This window comes from Harpegnathos saltator, unplaced genomic scaffold (assembly GCF_003227715.2).
Source record: "Harpegnathos saltator strain DR-91 unplaced genomic scaffold, Hsal_v8.6 scaffold676, whole genome shotgun sequence".
Taxonomy (NCBI): domain Eukaryota; kingdom Metazoa; phylum Arthropoda; class Insecta; order Hymenoptera; family Formicidae; genus Harpegnathos; species Harpegnathos saltator.
The window spans coordinates 243,024-254,943 of NW_020230511.1; the positions used below are offsets into that span (position 1 = coordinate 243,024).

Here is an 11,920-nt window from a genome sequence, read left to right on the forward strand (position 1 = left end):
TTCTCTCGTCTCCCTTCCCTTTTTTCTCCTCTTTTTGTTTCTCCTTTTCCTCTTTGTCTGTTTTTATTCCTCGTTTCGAGCGACGTTTAACGCGTCGATTCTCACGCGACATCGGATCGGTTCGGCGTTCGTGCGAAAGACCGAAACGCGAAGCGCGATCGGCTCATCCACGTACGGAATCACTCGAGAGCACATCGTGTATGTGTGTGTGTGTGTGTGTGTGTGTGTGTGTGTGTATTTTCGGCCGAGTCTGAGAAGCAACACGAGAGTGAGACTGGTTTCTAGTCTTTTGATATAGCTGCGAATCAATATGCCTATCAGAAATTGTTGCACATGGTTAAATAAAATCTGGATGTGCTCAAAAAAAAGAAGAAACCCGCCCAGCGCGCGTTGTCAGTTATTCCACTTGTTTCATGATCCACTGATACGATCCATAGACGACGTAATTACTGATCAAACTCGCTGTCCCGCGTTTGATCCTTCCGATAAGAGATAAAACACGACGCCGAATTCTACTTGTGTATCGGGGACGTTGATTTCCCAATCGGGGATATCAGCTCTTTCCGCGTCGCATTTACGTAGATCTTTCGGCAATGCAATCTTTCATTCGCTTCCTAAGAATATCCCGAGAGTCGCAGGACAACGGAGGACTCTGGAGGACTCTGGAATGGAGCATTCTGGAGGACGGGCCTGGTGGTCTGTGATGGGGCGGTTATTTATACGCCGTTTTCTTTTATTATTAAAACATTTAGAAATTACACTCGTACGATGGTGTCCTTTTACAGTTACGGATCTCATCAATCATATTGGTCCTACTGTTAAATTAAGTATAACAAACTCTTCTTCTTCGTTACACCGTGTGTATGTGTGTGTGTGTGTGTGTGTGTGTGTGTGTGTTGAATGTCGACGATTTAATTCGCTATATACACATTGTATGCAAGCATGCGCGCTGCATAAGGTCAGAGCCCTATTATACGTAATATTGCGACGTCCAAAAGAATTGGAACGAGAGCTCTCCGAGGAGGCCTGCTCCCGTTGTCGCTTCCCATTTCCGGGATCGTCGTGTCCGTCGTCGATCGATCGATTCGATCACGGAAATCGGGCGTCTACCCTTCTTCAGTCGTCTCTCGACGATCTCTCTCTAGAGCTCGTGCGAGATTTCTTTGTTTTACTTTTTTTTTTCTTCTACACTTAATCCTCCGATTCACCTGATCCTTCCTCTCCACTCCCTGTCCTGCAACTTCTCTCCACACGCCGAGGCAGTGACACGGCTGATTTGGCAAGATTCTTTTAGCGACGTCGCACTACAACGTCGGATAGGCTCCGCGTTTTCATTGTGACCAAGGACGAGAGAGATCGTTCTATTATGTACGCGCGATGTCACGCTGAGTATCGCGATCGATCAGGGATTGAGAGAAGAACTCGACACACAAGTTTGGGCGAGTTCAGCTCCCGGGAGATACGGCGGAGACACGCGAAATCGATTTCTCGGCCGCGCCGCGACACGGACACGCGCGCGTGCGAGCTTTATATTTCGCGTGTGATGCGTGCGCGCGTGTGTATGTGTGTGTGTGTGTGTGTAGGTCCACCGTGTGTGTCGGCAAGTGAACTCGTCGAGAATAGACCGGTTCGACGTTCGCGACGTACCTATTGAGAGGTAAGTACGCGCCAAGAATGTCGGTAACGCGTTCCTTTCCGACGGCACTTGTTGCGTATTACGATACTTTTAGGCTCCGAGAGTACGCGCACGAGGAAGTAGCGACCGCGAGAGTGCTACATCGTTTGAGATCATTATCGTTTACAGCTAATTGACGAGAAAGTATCAGAAGAAAGCGATCCGCCGTCGACGGATTCAGCTATTCGGCGAGTTTCGATAACTCGCGAGCGAACGAGCGGACACCGGAGGTGACGATGGCCGAATGGATGGATCCGGTTGCTTCAACGACGGACATTCCGGGGCGACGAGTGGAGCGAGAAAAGAGAAGAAATATCGCACTGCCTATCGCGAATGATTCCGGCTTATCCTTGATCACAATGCTGAACGATCGATTGAACGTAACCTACTTTTATCACCGCTTCTTACACGATTTCCCTAAACCAATCCTCGGGTTTCTCCTTTAGCGCAGCGAATTGTGCCAGTGTAATTTCGACCGAATCCGCAACCTTCTCTCTCTTCCTCTGTTTCTCTCCTCTCTCTCTCTCTCTCTCTCTCTCTCTTTCTCTGTGTCGACACAGACGTCCATCCGCCCGACGAACAAAACATCCCCCCCATCCGATGTGTACGTACGTATTTGCGAAACGACGAGCGTCGACTTACGCGCGCGCGCGGCTCCGAGCGCAATGGAAGATACATCGCGGAAGATAAGAAAACTCAGAATCTCATTCGTCAGCGTCCTGCCGGAGCGAAACTCATCTAAGACCTCGATGTTTCTCTCGGCTCGTTCCGCGTGGTACATCAACGAAACGCTCATACGCAGCCGGTATACCGGAGTCGAACGCCGTCCTCGCAAAATTATTCGCAGACGCGCGACTCGTTCGCGTTAGAGTTAGTTAATTAAATGCAGCCGACGATAAAGTCGTAAATGAATAGTAAAAAAATATGTAGACCTCGTTGTGTACGCAGCGAGTCGACGCGGCGGCGGTTCGTTCACTTTTTCGCGATGCTCGCACTCGTGTACAATATATATATATATATATATATATATATAAACGCGAACGGGACGAAGTTTCTCTTTGTATTCTCCTCCGCCGACGAATTACACACCCCCTCCCCGACTCGCAGCGTATGCACCTTATGTACTTTCGTATGTTACTTCTGTACGCGTATAGAAAATTCAACTTATAGAGTGCCACGGTTTTTCGTTTACGCTTCGATACTCGCCCTCTTTCGAAAGCGCCGGAGCTGCCGTTAAGATCGAGACTCCCCCCCTCCCCATTCCCCTGCCCGTGGTGCGTGCCAATGAACGCGAGGACTCCCTTGTCGCAATTAGGCCAACCTTGTAAGCTTGTTATCATAATTAGATTGACAAATAAATCTACGGAACGACGGTGAAACCCCTCCCTTCTAAATCGTATCGTACGCATTACAGGATCTAGTCGTATCCACGCATCGCGACCTACATTTTACCTTAGGACTAAGTACGAAGCTCGACCCGTGAGCAAGAGAGAGCTCGGCCTCATTGCGCACGCACTCATCGCGCAACAACTGATCTGTGCAAGATGTACCTGTGGAGCGCCCTGCGAACGCAACGTCGCGCGACTCGTCAACGGAGAACTAGCGGCCCCGCTGCAGCAAAATGCGCGCGGAGCTCCGTCGATCTCACGCGGTCGATATCGCCCCCGCGAATAGGTGTTCCCTGCACCTTGCACTGGCAACTGGCTCAAACCAGGCGGTAATTGTGCCGGCAGGCACTCACGAGCGCGTGTATGTCCATGATCCGGGCGAAGTAACCACCGGAATAGTGCGCGGGTCACATGAAGAACTCCCTGGATCGGCTAATATGCAGTCACGACGCAGGTCGGTCCAGTACCGAGATCTCTATTAGCCTGAGCCCGCGCGTCGTCGGGTCCGTGAGCAAGAGGCCGCGTGGCTTGTAGACCCTGTCGTTCTGTTCGCTGACAAACTTTGCTACCTTTCGCAGACACTTCTCATAGTGTGTCTCCTTGCATATGTACAGCAAGTAACCCGTGATGCAGGCCAAGCAGCCTTCGCAGTACGTTCTGCAACTGGGTCTCTCTGCCTCCGCGAAGTAACTGTTCAACTGATTAATGGTGTATTCGAAAGACTGCCTATCCAGCTGAAAATTAGGCGGCACATTGTAGTAAATATCTTGGTCTTCACTCGCCTGGGCTTCCAAGCGGAAGCTCTTGTTAATTCAATCAATATTACATGTACAGAGATAGACAAATATCAAATGGCTTATCTCAGCAATCACAGTACTCACTCTGCTCTCCAGTTCCGTCGGGAAACGTGTCTGGAACCTAACCATAGTGCCTTCGCTGTAGTCACGTTGTATAAAAACTTTCTGACAATTTGGGGGAGGCCCTCCACCCGCTTGCCCTCGTCCCGCCGCCATGTCCTCCAGGGCAGCGTGATTGCCCTGAAAAAATATATGATTGATTATGGTCTGTATTATCTCAAAAGTTGCATCATCGAGCCTCCATTTCCTCTCACTAAAACTTGACTCTTTTCAAAGTTCCCGCATAAAAACTACACAGCTCTTAACAGCCAATAATACCAGTGATAACATTGCTTATCACTGCTGATACAGCAAATTGCTAAAATGGCATTATTTAACACTGCCATGTCAGCTGTTGTACACTGACACACTTTTCCATCACACAACTGACCCCCTTTAAGCTACACTTCCAGCGAGCCATTTCAATAGGCCGTCCACGGAACGAAATCCGACGATAACGCTACAGCCTCGAATTTCGTCACTCCGACGCTCCGTTTCCCTTTCATTCGCAGTCTCTTTCTCTGTCTCTCTCGGCTGTACCGTAGATAACCAACAAAACCGCACCCAGGTCTCACCTCGAAAATCGCGAAGACGGGCAGTCGCATTCTCGCTCGTTCCGCGCACAATCGTTTTTTATTATACGACGAGCAGGTCGGCGAGTACGAGAGACATTCTCGGCAGACAGATCCCCAAGGCGGAAACGAAGACCAAATGTGTTCTCAGCAGAGCTGGATGACAGCCAGACAAACAGCCAGCCAGCCAGCCAGTCAGCCAAGGCAGGAACGCGGACGGTTGAACGCGAGAAAGAGCAAGTGAGAGAGAGCGAAGGACAGACTCACCAGTGGCATTTTGAGCTTCGTTTTGCCGGCTGTTTGGTACGACTCGGGCGTAAAACCGGGCTCCGGGAACCCTGACGGCTCGTCGCGCGCGAGAACCGCTCTCACAACTGCCGCGGGCCGACGTTCGAACGATGATTATCCGCCGAGAAAGCCGAGGAACCGTCGTCGGCTGCACACGAACCGTTCCGTACGATGACTCGCGGCCGCCATGAATCGTGCGCGCGCAAACAGTTATCAGCCACAGTCATGCAACGCTCGGTCATAGTCCTTTCCTTCGCGCGCGACGTTTCCTCGCACTTTTGTTTACATTTGACGTGAGATAAATGCACGTTCAACCGCTCTGAGTGATGGAAAGGCGAAGAAGAAAACCGCGCGAGCGTACCGAGCGCGTCGGAGCGCGCAGTACATCACGGATTTGTTCGCATTTTGCCGCTTCTTTCCGCGTTCAGGCTGAAGTGAGCTTTGAATGGCGAATGGCGGGAGCGACGGAGAGAGGGTGGCGAGGAAGAGGAGGAGGGGTGGAGAGGTAATTTCAAAGAGCGCGAGAATGGAGGGAAGACGTCTATAGTTTTTTTTTCCAAGTTCCAAGTACATAGCAAAATGATACAACTTAGATACAATTTAAATGATACGCTTAGAAACTCTTTTCTAAGTACAGGTTCAAAACTTGGCCTTGGTTGGATTTCCCGGAGAAATTGGTCCAAGTGAAAAATTATATAAAATCATGTCGTTGTACGAAGTGCGACGAGTGCTGCGCGATTCGTCGATGCAACGGTGAGAGTATGAGACAGCTTAATAGCGGTAAAATAAGCAAGACTTGACGGTGAAAAAATCCAATTTGCAAAAAATGTATCTTCGAATTACGTTTATTTGCACGTATCTCGATTTATTGAAGCTAAATTTATGTAAATTTATGTACAAGAGCTGTATGTATGTCGCCCATATATGACGATATCTTCGACATATGATGGTGTCCTAAAGAAAATTATCGTCGATAAATTATGTGTATATATTCGAACTTTCGTCCGTGTAGTTTCTTGACTAATATTCCCTTTGCTCTTGCAGAATTTTTCACAATTAGTTTTCTTCTGTTTCTCATATTCGAATGGGATCGAGTGCCTCTTCTCACGTCAGTGTTCTCTGCGTCGACATCTCAGAAATAGGACAATGTGAAAGGACGAAAGATCAAGGACTGTCGAAGCGCATGAGGTCGGACACGTCTTGCCGCGAGCACCGTCCGCACGTGGCCCAAGGATCCTCCAGCTCCCACAGATCCGGATGTAGATGCTCACGACCGGGTGGTGGCCCATATGGCGGACTAGGTGGATACTGTTCCACGTCAAAAAATTTCTCGAGCTCCTCTGGATCGAAGGTAGAATAGTCGTAGGGCTCTTCGCGCACCGGTATATCCATCATCCTGGTGGGACGCGGCATACTCAAATCCTCGGTCTCTTCCCACGGTATGTCCTCTTGGAAGAACTCCTGCTCGAACGGCACGTCGAAGCGCAAATCCTCCGGCAAAGGTTGCCTAGCAAATTTCGAGAACTCCTCTTCGGCCCTGCGAGCCGCCTCCCTCTCCCTGATGCCGGCCATGCTTCTCTGAGCGAATTCGCGCGCCGCTACGACGCTCGGATGTTCCCTGCCGTACTCGACACGGAACATCTCCCCCTCGATGTCAGGCACTCTGTTAAACGTGGACAATCGATGAGCCGTGAGAGCTTGATTCTTGCGAGAGCAGTAATGAGAAACCTCCGAAATTCCCCTTGATTGTTGTCACTATAACAATGCTCTGATCATTCTCACCTGTGTATGTACCTAGGTCTCTCTTCAGTCGTCAGCTGCACGGCGTTACCGCCGACATTCGCCACGGCCATCACGAAATCGCGCCTCGCCTGCTGCAGGTCCTCCAACTTGCTCTGCACCGCGGCAGCCTCCGACGTATCTTGCTCGTCAAGAGTCTCGCTGCGAAACGACACTCGTCATCAACAAGCCGTTAAATGATGACAACATGGTAAGAGCTACTCATTACCTGACAAATATATTCGCGATATTCGGAATAATACAACAATTAACAAGTTAGTACGTTTCCGTCGGAACGGTCAGAAGTTGAAAATTTGATTCGTAGAAAATTATCTTTGAAAAGCCTTAGGATCTATCGAGGCAGCTTCATGCGAACAAAGCTTGCTCCGCGCCTTCGTCCGGCCATTTCTCAGCATTTTTCCGCGAGTATCACCAACCTGATCACTTGGATCGACCGATTCGCCACTTCGGACACCATCTCGGGACCTCGTACAGTCAATTGAGGGATGCTGACGATCGTCGTGCGATTCTCGTCGACCGCCCGCGGCGGTATCACGATGCTGTCGATCGGACCTTCGCCGACCGGCTCGGCTTGGATCACTTGAGCGTTCATCGACTTCGCCAGTTCTCTAGTCCTCTCCGGGATAGGCGGCAATTCCGGTGCTCTTCTCACGCTCGGCGGTATGGCCCTTCTCGGCGCCCTGGGAGGCGACGAAGTCGGGTCGCGTCTGGCGACTCTCTCACTACCGAATCTACATCCGGATTCAATTTTTCTGGTTTACCCAGTCGAACCGTGGAGCCGAATCCTCCGAGGTTTGTCCGTTGTTATATAGTCGATTCAAAGTCGCCATAATTCCGAAATATATTGTTTAACACCTCGACTACTAAAGTGACCGATGTTTAATCGGTTAAAAATCAAAATCCAATCAAGAGCAAAATTGAACAAGTTAAAGCAATAGATGGAGATCAGTGTGACGGTCAAGGTGTTAAAAAATACTTGAAATGCACAGCCGTTTGAGCAACGGTTGGTGTAAACGGTGATTCTTGAAGATCACCTGACATCACCGCCTATCGGAGCAGCCGTTCTCCTCGGTACTCTTCGTGTGGGTGCTGTTTCCTCCCGCTTACGCTCGTACTCTTGCTTAAACTTCTCCGCATGCTTCACTCGGGCCATCATCGCCTTCGTCACCGACGGTCTGGTGAAATCGACCTTCTTCTGCTCGGCGACGACATGCCTGCGCCTTGTGACAGGCTCCGCCACTTGCTGCAGTCTTCCTGCTTCCTTCTTCTGTTCATATTCCTTTATTAGAGCGGCACTTTTCGCGTGCCGTAACGCCTGCGTTTTCGTGAGACCAGGCGCACCGATTCGCGATCTCCGGCTCGCCATCGTTGATCGTCCTCGCTAAGTGACTCTTGACATGCGAGAAATAATTAATTAACAACGTGTACAAATATTTAACGCCGTTATCGCGTAGATATCGCGTTTGACGTTCCGAGGAAGGTCATTATAAACGATAATCGATCAGATAATTTCAAGGAAAAAACGTAAAAACCTCGTGCTTTATGGAGTTTCTGAAGAATAAATCTGCTTGGTCGGCGCGACGACTTGACGCTCGGATGACTGACTCGATATCTTTTCATGTTGCGAAAACTTGCGATCCTAAACAACTCATCTCAGGCGGTGCGCCCGGCGTTCGTTAAGGCCGGGCAAATGGACTCGTCATTGTGCACAAGAATTTGGAATTATTTTTCGATTTATAATCGGATGGATCTGAAGAGTGCGCGCAACTCAGTGTCTGAAGGAGTCACGCGTGACAGATGCTACAGTTTTTGTTTCACTCTAACACGACCGCATCTTCTCGTTGAAATAAACTAGTCCCTGAAGTTGTGCACTTATCTGTCTATTTTCCATGTAATCATCCCCACAAACATACCAAATATAACGTTACAATTTTATGTGTGTGTCACATCTCTTACTCCTTTATATATATTTTGTTCTTATAGTAACTCAATTCGTACAAATAAATCTTTGTATATATATACATATGTACAATACGCACTTATTAAAAAAGTATCTTAAAAGTTAGTAATCCGCCGCGTTGCTAGCCAGATAATCACGACGCCCGATATTTGATGCTTGCTTATTCTGAACGGCTTCCAGTTTCGGACACTCTGTGATCCTGTGACCGAGACCGCCGCAATAACTGCAACCACGCTCGTCTGTAATAAGACAAAAAAAACATAAAACCCTGTATTATTTCAGAAAAAGACATTGACATATTATTACACAATTATCGGCAATCATACCTCCCAGATTGAGATACTTTTCATTCTCCGAGCAAAGTTCCAACAAGAACGGCGGCACCTTCTGCTTCGCCTCCATCAACAGATGCTTGAGGTCAAGCAACACAGACTCGTCGTTCGCCTTATTGATAAAAGTCGTCGCGATGCCGGTACGCCCGGAGCGACCGGTACGTCCTATCCTGTGAACTGCATCGAAAGAGGTAACGTCAACATCCGATTCTTTTGATACAATAATTTCATGTGTCGCGATTTTCTTTTCAATTTTATTTACAGGACTCATTCCTTTGGTACGACACACTGAGAATACACGTATAATCAAAATAAAAGAAAATGATGGTAAATTACCGTAATTCTCCACGTCATCCGGCATATCGTAATTAATCACGTGTTGCACATCAGCAAAATCAAGACCTTTGGACGCAACGTCCGTCGCAACCAGCACGTCCTTCCGACCTCCGCGAAATGCCTCGACGGAGCGTGATCTCTCTTCCTGATCTGTAGCACAGAAGTAACAGCCCTCGAATATCCCACGGTAAAATAAACAAGAGAATAAGTGCCATGCCATAACCATAATTTATTCGCTTAGTTTTTTAGCAGTTCCACACTTTGAATTGTAACGTACCTATGCCTCCGTGTATTGCAACAGCTTCTACTCCTTTTATGAGCAGATACTCGTGAATAGCATCCACATCGCGCTTCTTCTCCGCGAATATCAACACCGGTGGCGCGGTCTTTTGGAGACACTCCAGGAGATAAACAATTTTAGCCTCCTGCTTGACGTACTCGACTTCCTGTATCACGTTCATCGAAGCGGCGCCGGCACGTCCGACATTTATTGTCACAGGCTTTACCAACGCCGAACGTGCGAAATTTTGAATTCTCTTCGGCATAGTAGCAGAAAACAACAGTGTCTGCCTTTGACCCTGTAATAAGAGAAACAACAAGTTTAGTGAGTAGTTTACATTATCTTAATAAACGACAATTGACCTATCTGTGTTTGAGGTTCACAAGATATAAATAATATATAAATGAATAATCACCCTGAAAAAGGAAAATATCGTTCGCACATCTTCCTCGAAACCCATGTCTATCATACGATCCGCTTCGTCCATACAAAGATAACGACATACGCTCAAGGTAACCATCTTCTTGTGTAACATATCCATCAGTCGGCCTGGCGTCGCTACCATTATATGTACTCCTCTGCAAGTTACATAAAACATGTCACAAATCTAACATAGAAAAAACGTATCAAAAATACGAACGGGGCGGTAACGAATACCGACTTGTTAATTATCACCAATGACTCCGAAACCGGTACACCTCCGATCGCCAAGCAGCTACGTATCTCTGGACAGTCTGCTTGCCGTAAGCTGTTGGTATAGTGCCGAATTATGTCATACGTTTGTTTAGCCAATTCTCTGGAAGGACATATTATCAAACCTGCGAACCAAGAGATATTAATATCGGTATATATATATATACACTGATCAAGTATTATTCCAGTTATCAATTGTTGCATAAATGTTTACCATAAGGTCCCTCCTTTTTGATAAACGGCATATCCAACTCTTGTTCCAGGCAAAATTCAATAATAGGTAAAACAAACACCAATGTTTTACCACTACCAGTAGAAGCTATGCCAATCATGTCACGACCAGACAATCTGCAATTGTTTAATATTAGCATTGCTTTTTTGTATAATTTACTTTTTAATTACTTAGCGCAGCAAGATTGAGTGAAATAGATATAAATAAGAACCTACACTGTAGGTATCCCTTGGACTTGAATAGGAGTTGGCTTGATAATTCCTTTCTGTTCCAATCCATATAAGATTCCTCTGTGGAATTTCATTTCCTTAAAACTTTTCAAGGGTGGTGGTACTTCGTCACCCTCCACAAGTATCCTGAGCTTTCTTCGTACTTTCTCATGACGTATTTCTCCTAGATGGAGTATTACTCTTGGTGGGTGCCAACTAGTTTTGATGGGGTCCTTGTACTGGATACCTTTTGCCAATTCAGCTACACCCATCAGAGCTTTATTTTCAGCAACACTCTCCAAAATTTTTTCTTCTTCCTTTAATTGCTTTTCCATAGCACTCTCCTTTTTGGCTAAAATATAATAAGGATTTTATATGATCAAATTCCTAGTTAAATTATGCTAATCCTTTAATTTTCTATCCATCAAGTTTAGTACCTTCAGCCAATTTTTTTAGTTCAGTATGTTGATCCAAAAGAGAAATATTAGACTTCCTTCCCCATACTTGTCCATCGTCATTATCCGCATCATCTTTCTCATTCTCACTACTGCTCTTTCCAAGGGCATTAGTGCCTTCCTCTTTCAATTGTCCAAGTTTACCCAACTTTGTGAGCAATTGCTTCTTACGATGTTTAACAGGTATATATGGCACATATTCATCATCTGTATCTACAAGGCTGTCTTCCTCCTCCTCTCTTCTGTACCTCTACATTAAAAATAACCACCAATTCAATATAACGATAATGAATTAATTTGCTAAAACGAAGAATTTATTTAACGGAAATTTAAGATTACCTTTACTGGAGGCTCATTGTCCTGATTTTCACTCATTGTAAAAACTTTTGAGAGAACAGAAAGCTATGATAAAGCTTTTCGAAGGCAATACACTGCGATGTATTACCGTTAATTACAATTTCATGTATTATCTTTCAGTATTTCCTACAAAAATAATCACATCACATTTTACGAGAGGAAGTAAACAAAGTGCCTGGTTCTGATTCTGGTTCAATAAATGTCTCTGGGCAGAGCTGTTACACTCTATCCCCTATACGCCAGTCAACGATTATGAAGATATCAGAAAAACAGGGACAACGCGTACGCAGTCCCCACGATCAAAAAATATGCGTACAGTTACAGAAATATGCGTACAGTTACAGAAATCACGTCCGTCACGGAAGCGAACAAAAGACTCTCTAAACAAAGTGCCGAAAGTGTAACGGAACGATGCACGTATAGTGCACAAATGTAGTATTAGGACAA

General features: G+C 46.6%; 3 protein-coding genes and 1 long non-coding RNA gene across 6 annotated transcripts; 1 reads left to right on the forward strand and 3 right to left on the reverse strand.

Moving 5' to 3' along the window:
- Positions 1-237: 237 nt before the first annotated feature.
- LOC105184857 (golgin subfamily A member 7) lies at positions 238-5,019 on the reverse strand. 2 transcript variants are annotated; one of them, XM_011143951.3, is made up of 3 exons: positions 4,799-5,019; positions 3,945-4,100; positions 238-3,797 (listed from the first exon to the last, which is right to left on the reverse strand). In XM_011143951.3, exons 1-3 carry the CDS (start codon positions 4,805-4,807, stop codon positions 3,507-3,509), a joined length of 456 nt encoding a protein of 151 aa, XP_011142253.1. In that variant the 5' UTR covers positions 4,808-5,019; the 3' UTR covers positions 238-3,506. The 2 variants fall into 2 exon arrangements, with proteins under 2 accessions (XP_011142253.1, XP_011142252.1); XM_011143950.3 differs by lacking the exon at positions 4,799-5,019 and adding an exon at positions 4,535-4,735.
- Positions 4,819-8,337, reverse strand: LOC105184855 (uncharacterized). Its single transcript, XM_011143948.3, has 5 exons — positions 8,152-8,337; positions 7,654-8,010; positions 7,036-7,350; positions 6,602-6,760; positions 4,819-6,482 (listed from the first exon to the last, which is right to left on the reverse strand). The coding sequence occupies exons 2-5, from the start codon at positions 7,983-7,985 to the stop codon at positions 5,984-5,986; spliced, it is 1,305 nt and encodes a 434-aa protein (XP_011142250.1). The 5' UTR covers positions 7,986-8,010; positions 8,152-8,337; the 3' UTR covers positions 4,819-5,983.
- Positions 6,211-9,721, forward strand: LOC112589958 (uncharacterized). 2 transcript variants are annotated; one of them, XR_003113897.1, is made up of 5 exons: positions 6,211-6,258; positions 6,618-6,809; positions 8,862-9,102; positions 9,176-9,434; positions 9,571-9,721. It is a non-coding gene; the product is annotated as an uncharacterized LOC112589958 (long non-coding RNA). The 2 variants fall into 2 exon arrangements; XR_003113896.1 differs by lacking the exons at positions 6,211-6,258; positions 6,618-6,809 and adding an exon at positions 7,243-7,411.
- Positions 8,527-11,876, reverse strand: abs (ATP-dependent RNA helicase abstrakt). The gene is made up of 10 exons (XM_011143949.3): positions 11,456-11,876; positions 11,099-11,366; positions 10,668-11,013; positions 10,435-10,568; positions 10,189-10,345; positions 9,943-10,105; positions 9,525-9,825; positions 9,248-9,397; positions 8,906-9,088; positions 8,527-8,818 (listed from the first exon to the last, which is right to left on the reverse strand). The coding sequence occupies exons 1-10, from the start codon at positions 11,489-11,491 to the stop codon at positions 8,682-8,684; spliced, it is 1,875 nt and encodes a 624-aa protein (XP_011142251.1). The 5' UTR covers positions 11,492-11,876; the 3' UTR covers positions 8,527-8,681.
- Between the last annotated feature and the right edge of the window lie 44 nt (positions 11,877-11,920).

Excerpts from the sequence above, each read along its gene's own strand:
- LOC105184857 (XM_011143950.3), bottom strand. The coding sequence starts at position 4,564 with ATGCGACTGCCCGTCTTCGCGATTTTCGAG. Across the intron at positions 4,101-4,534 it reads CCGTCTTCGCGATTTTCGAG|GGCAATCACGCTGCCCTGGA; the intron begins GTGAGACCTGGG and ends ATATTTTTTCAG. Across the intron at positions 3,798-3,944 it reads CGACGGAACTGGAGAGCAGA|CTGGATAGGCAGTCTTTCGA; the intron begins GTGAGTACTGTG and ends CCTAATTTTCAG.
- abs (XM_011143949.3), bottom strand. The coding sequence starts at position 11,491 with ATGAGTGAAAATCAGGACAATGAGCCTCCAGTAAAG. Across the intron at positions 10,346-10,434 it reads CAAAAAGGAGGGACCTTATG|GTTTGATAATATGTCCTTCC; the intron begins GTAAACATTTAT and ends CTTGGTTCGCAG. Across the intron at positions 8,819-8,905 it reads AAAGTATCTCAATCTGGGAG|ACGAGCGTGGTTGCAGTTAT; the intron begins GTATGATTGCCG and ends GTCTTATTACAG.
- LOC105184855 (XM_011143948.3), bottom strand. The coding sequence starts at position 7,985 with ATGGCGAGCCGGAGATCGCGAATCGGTGCGCCTGGTCTCACGAAAACG. Across the intron at positions 6,761-7,035 it reads CGGTCGATCCAAGTGATCAG|CGAGACTCTTGACGAGCAAG; the intron begins GTTGGTGATACT and ends GTCGTTTCGCAG. Across the intron at positions 6,483-6,601 it reads AGACCTAGGTACATACACAG|AGTGCCTGACATCGAGGGGG; the intron begins GTGAGAATGATC and ends CACGTTTAACAG.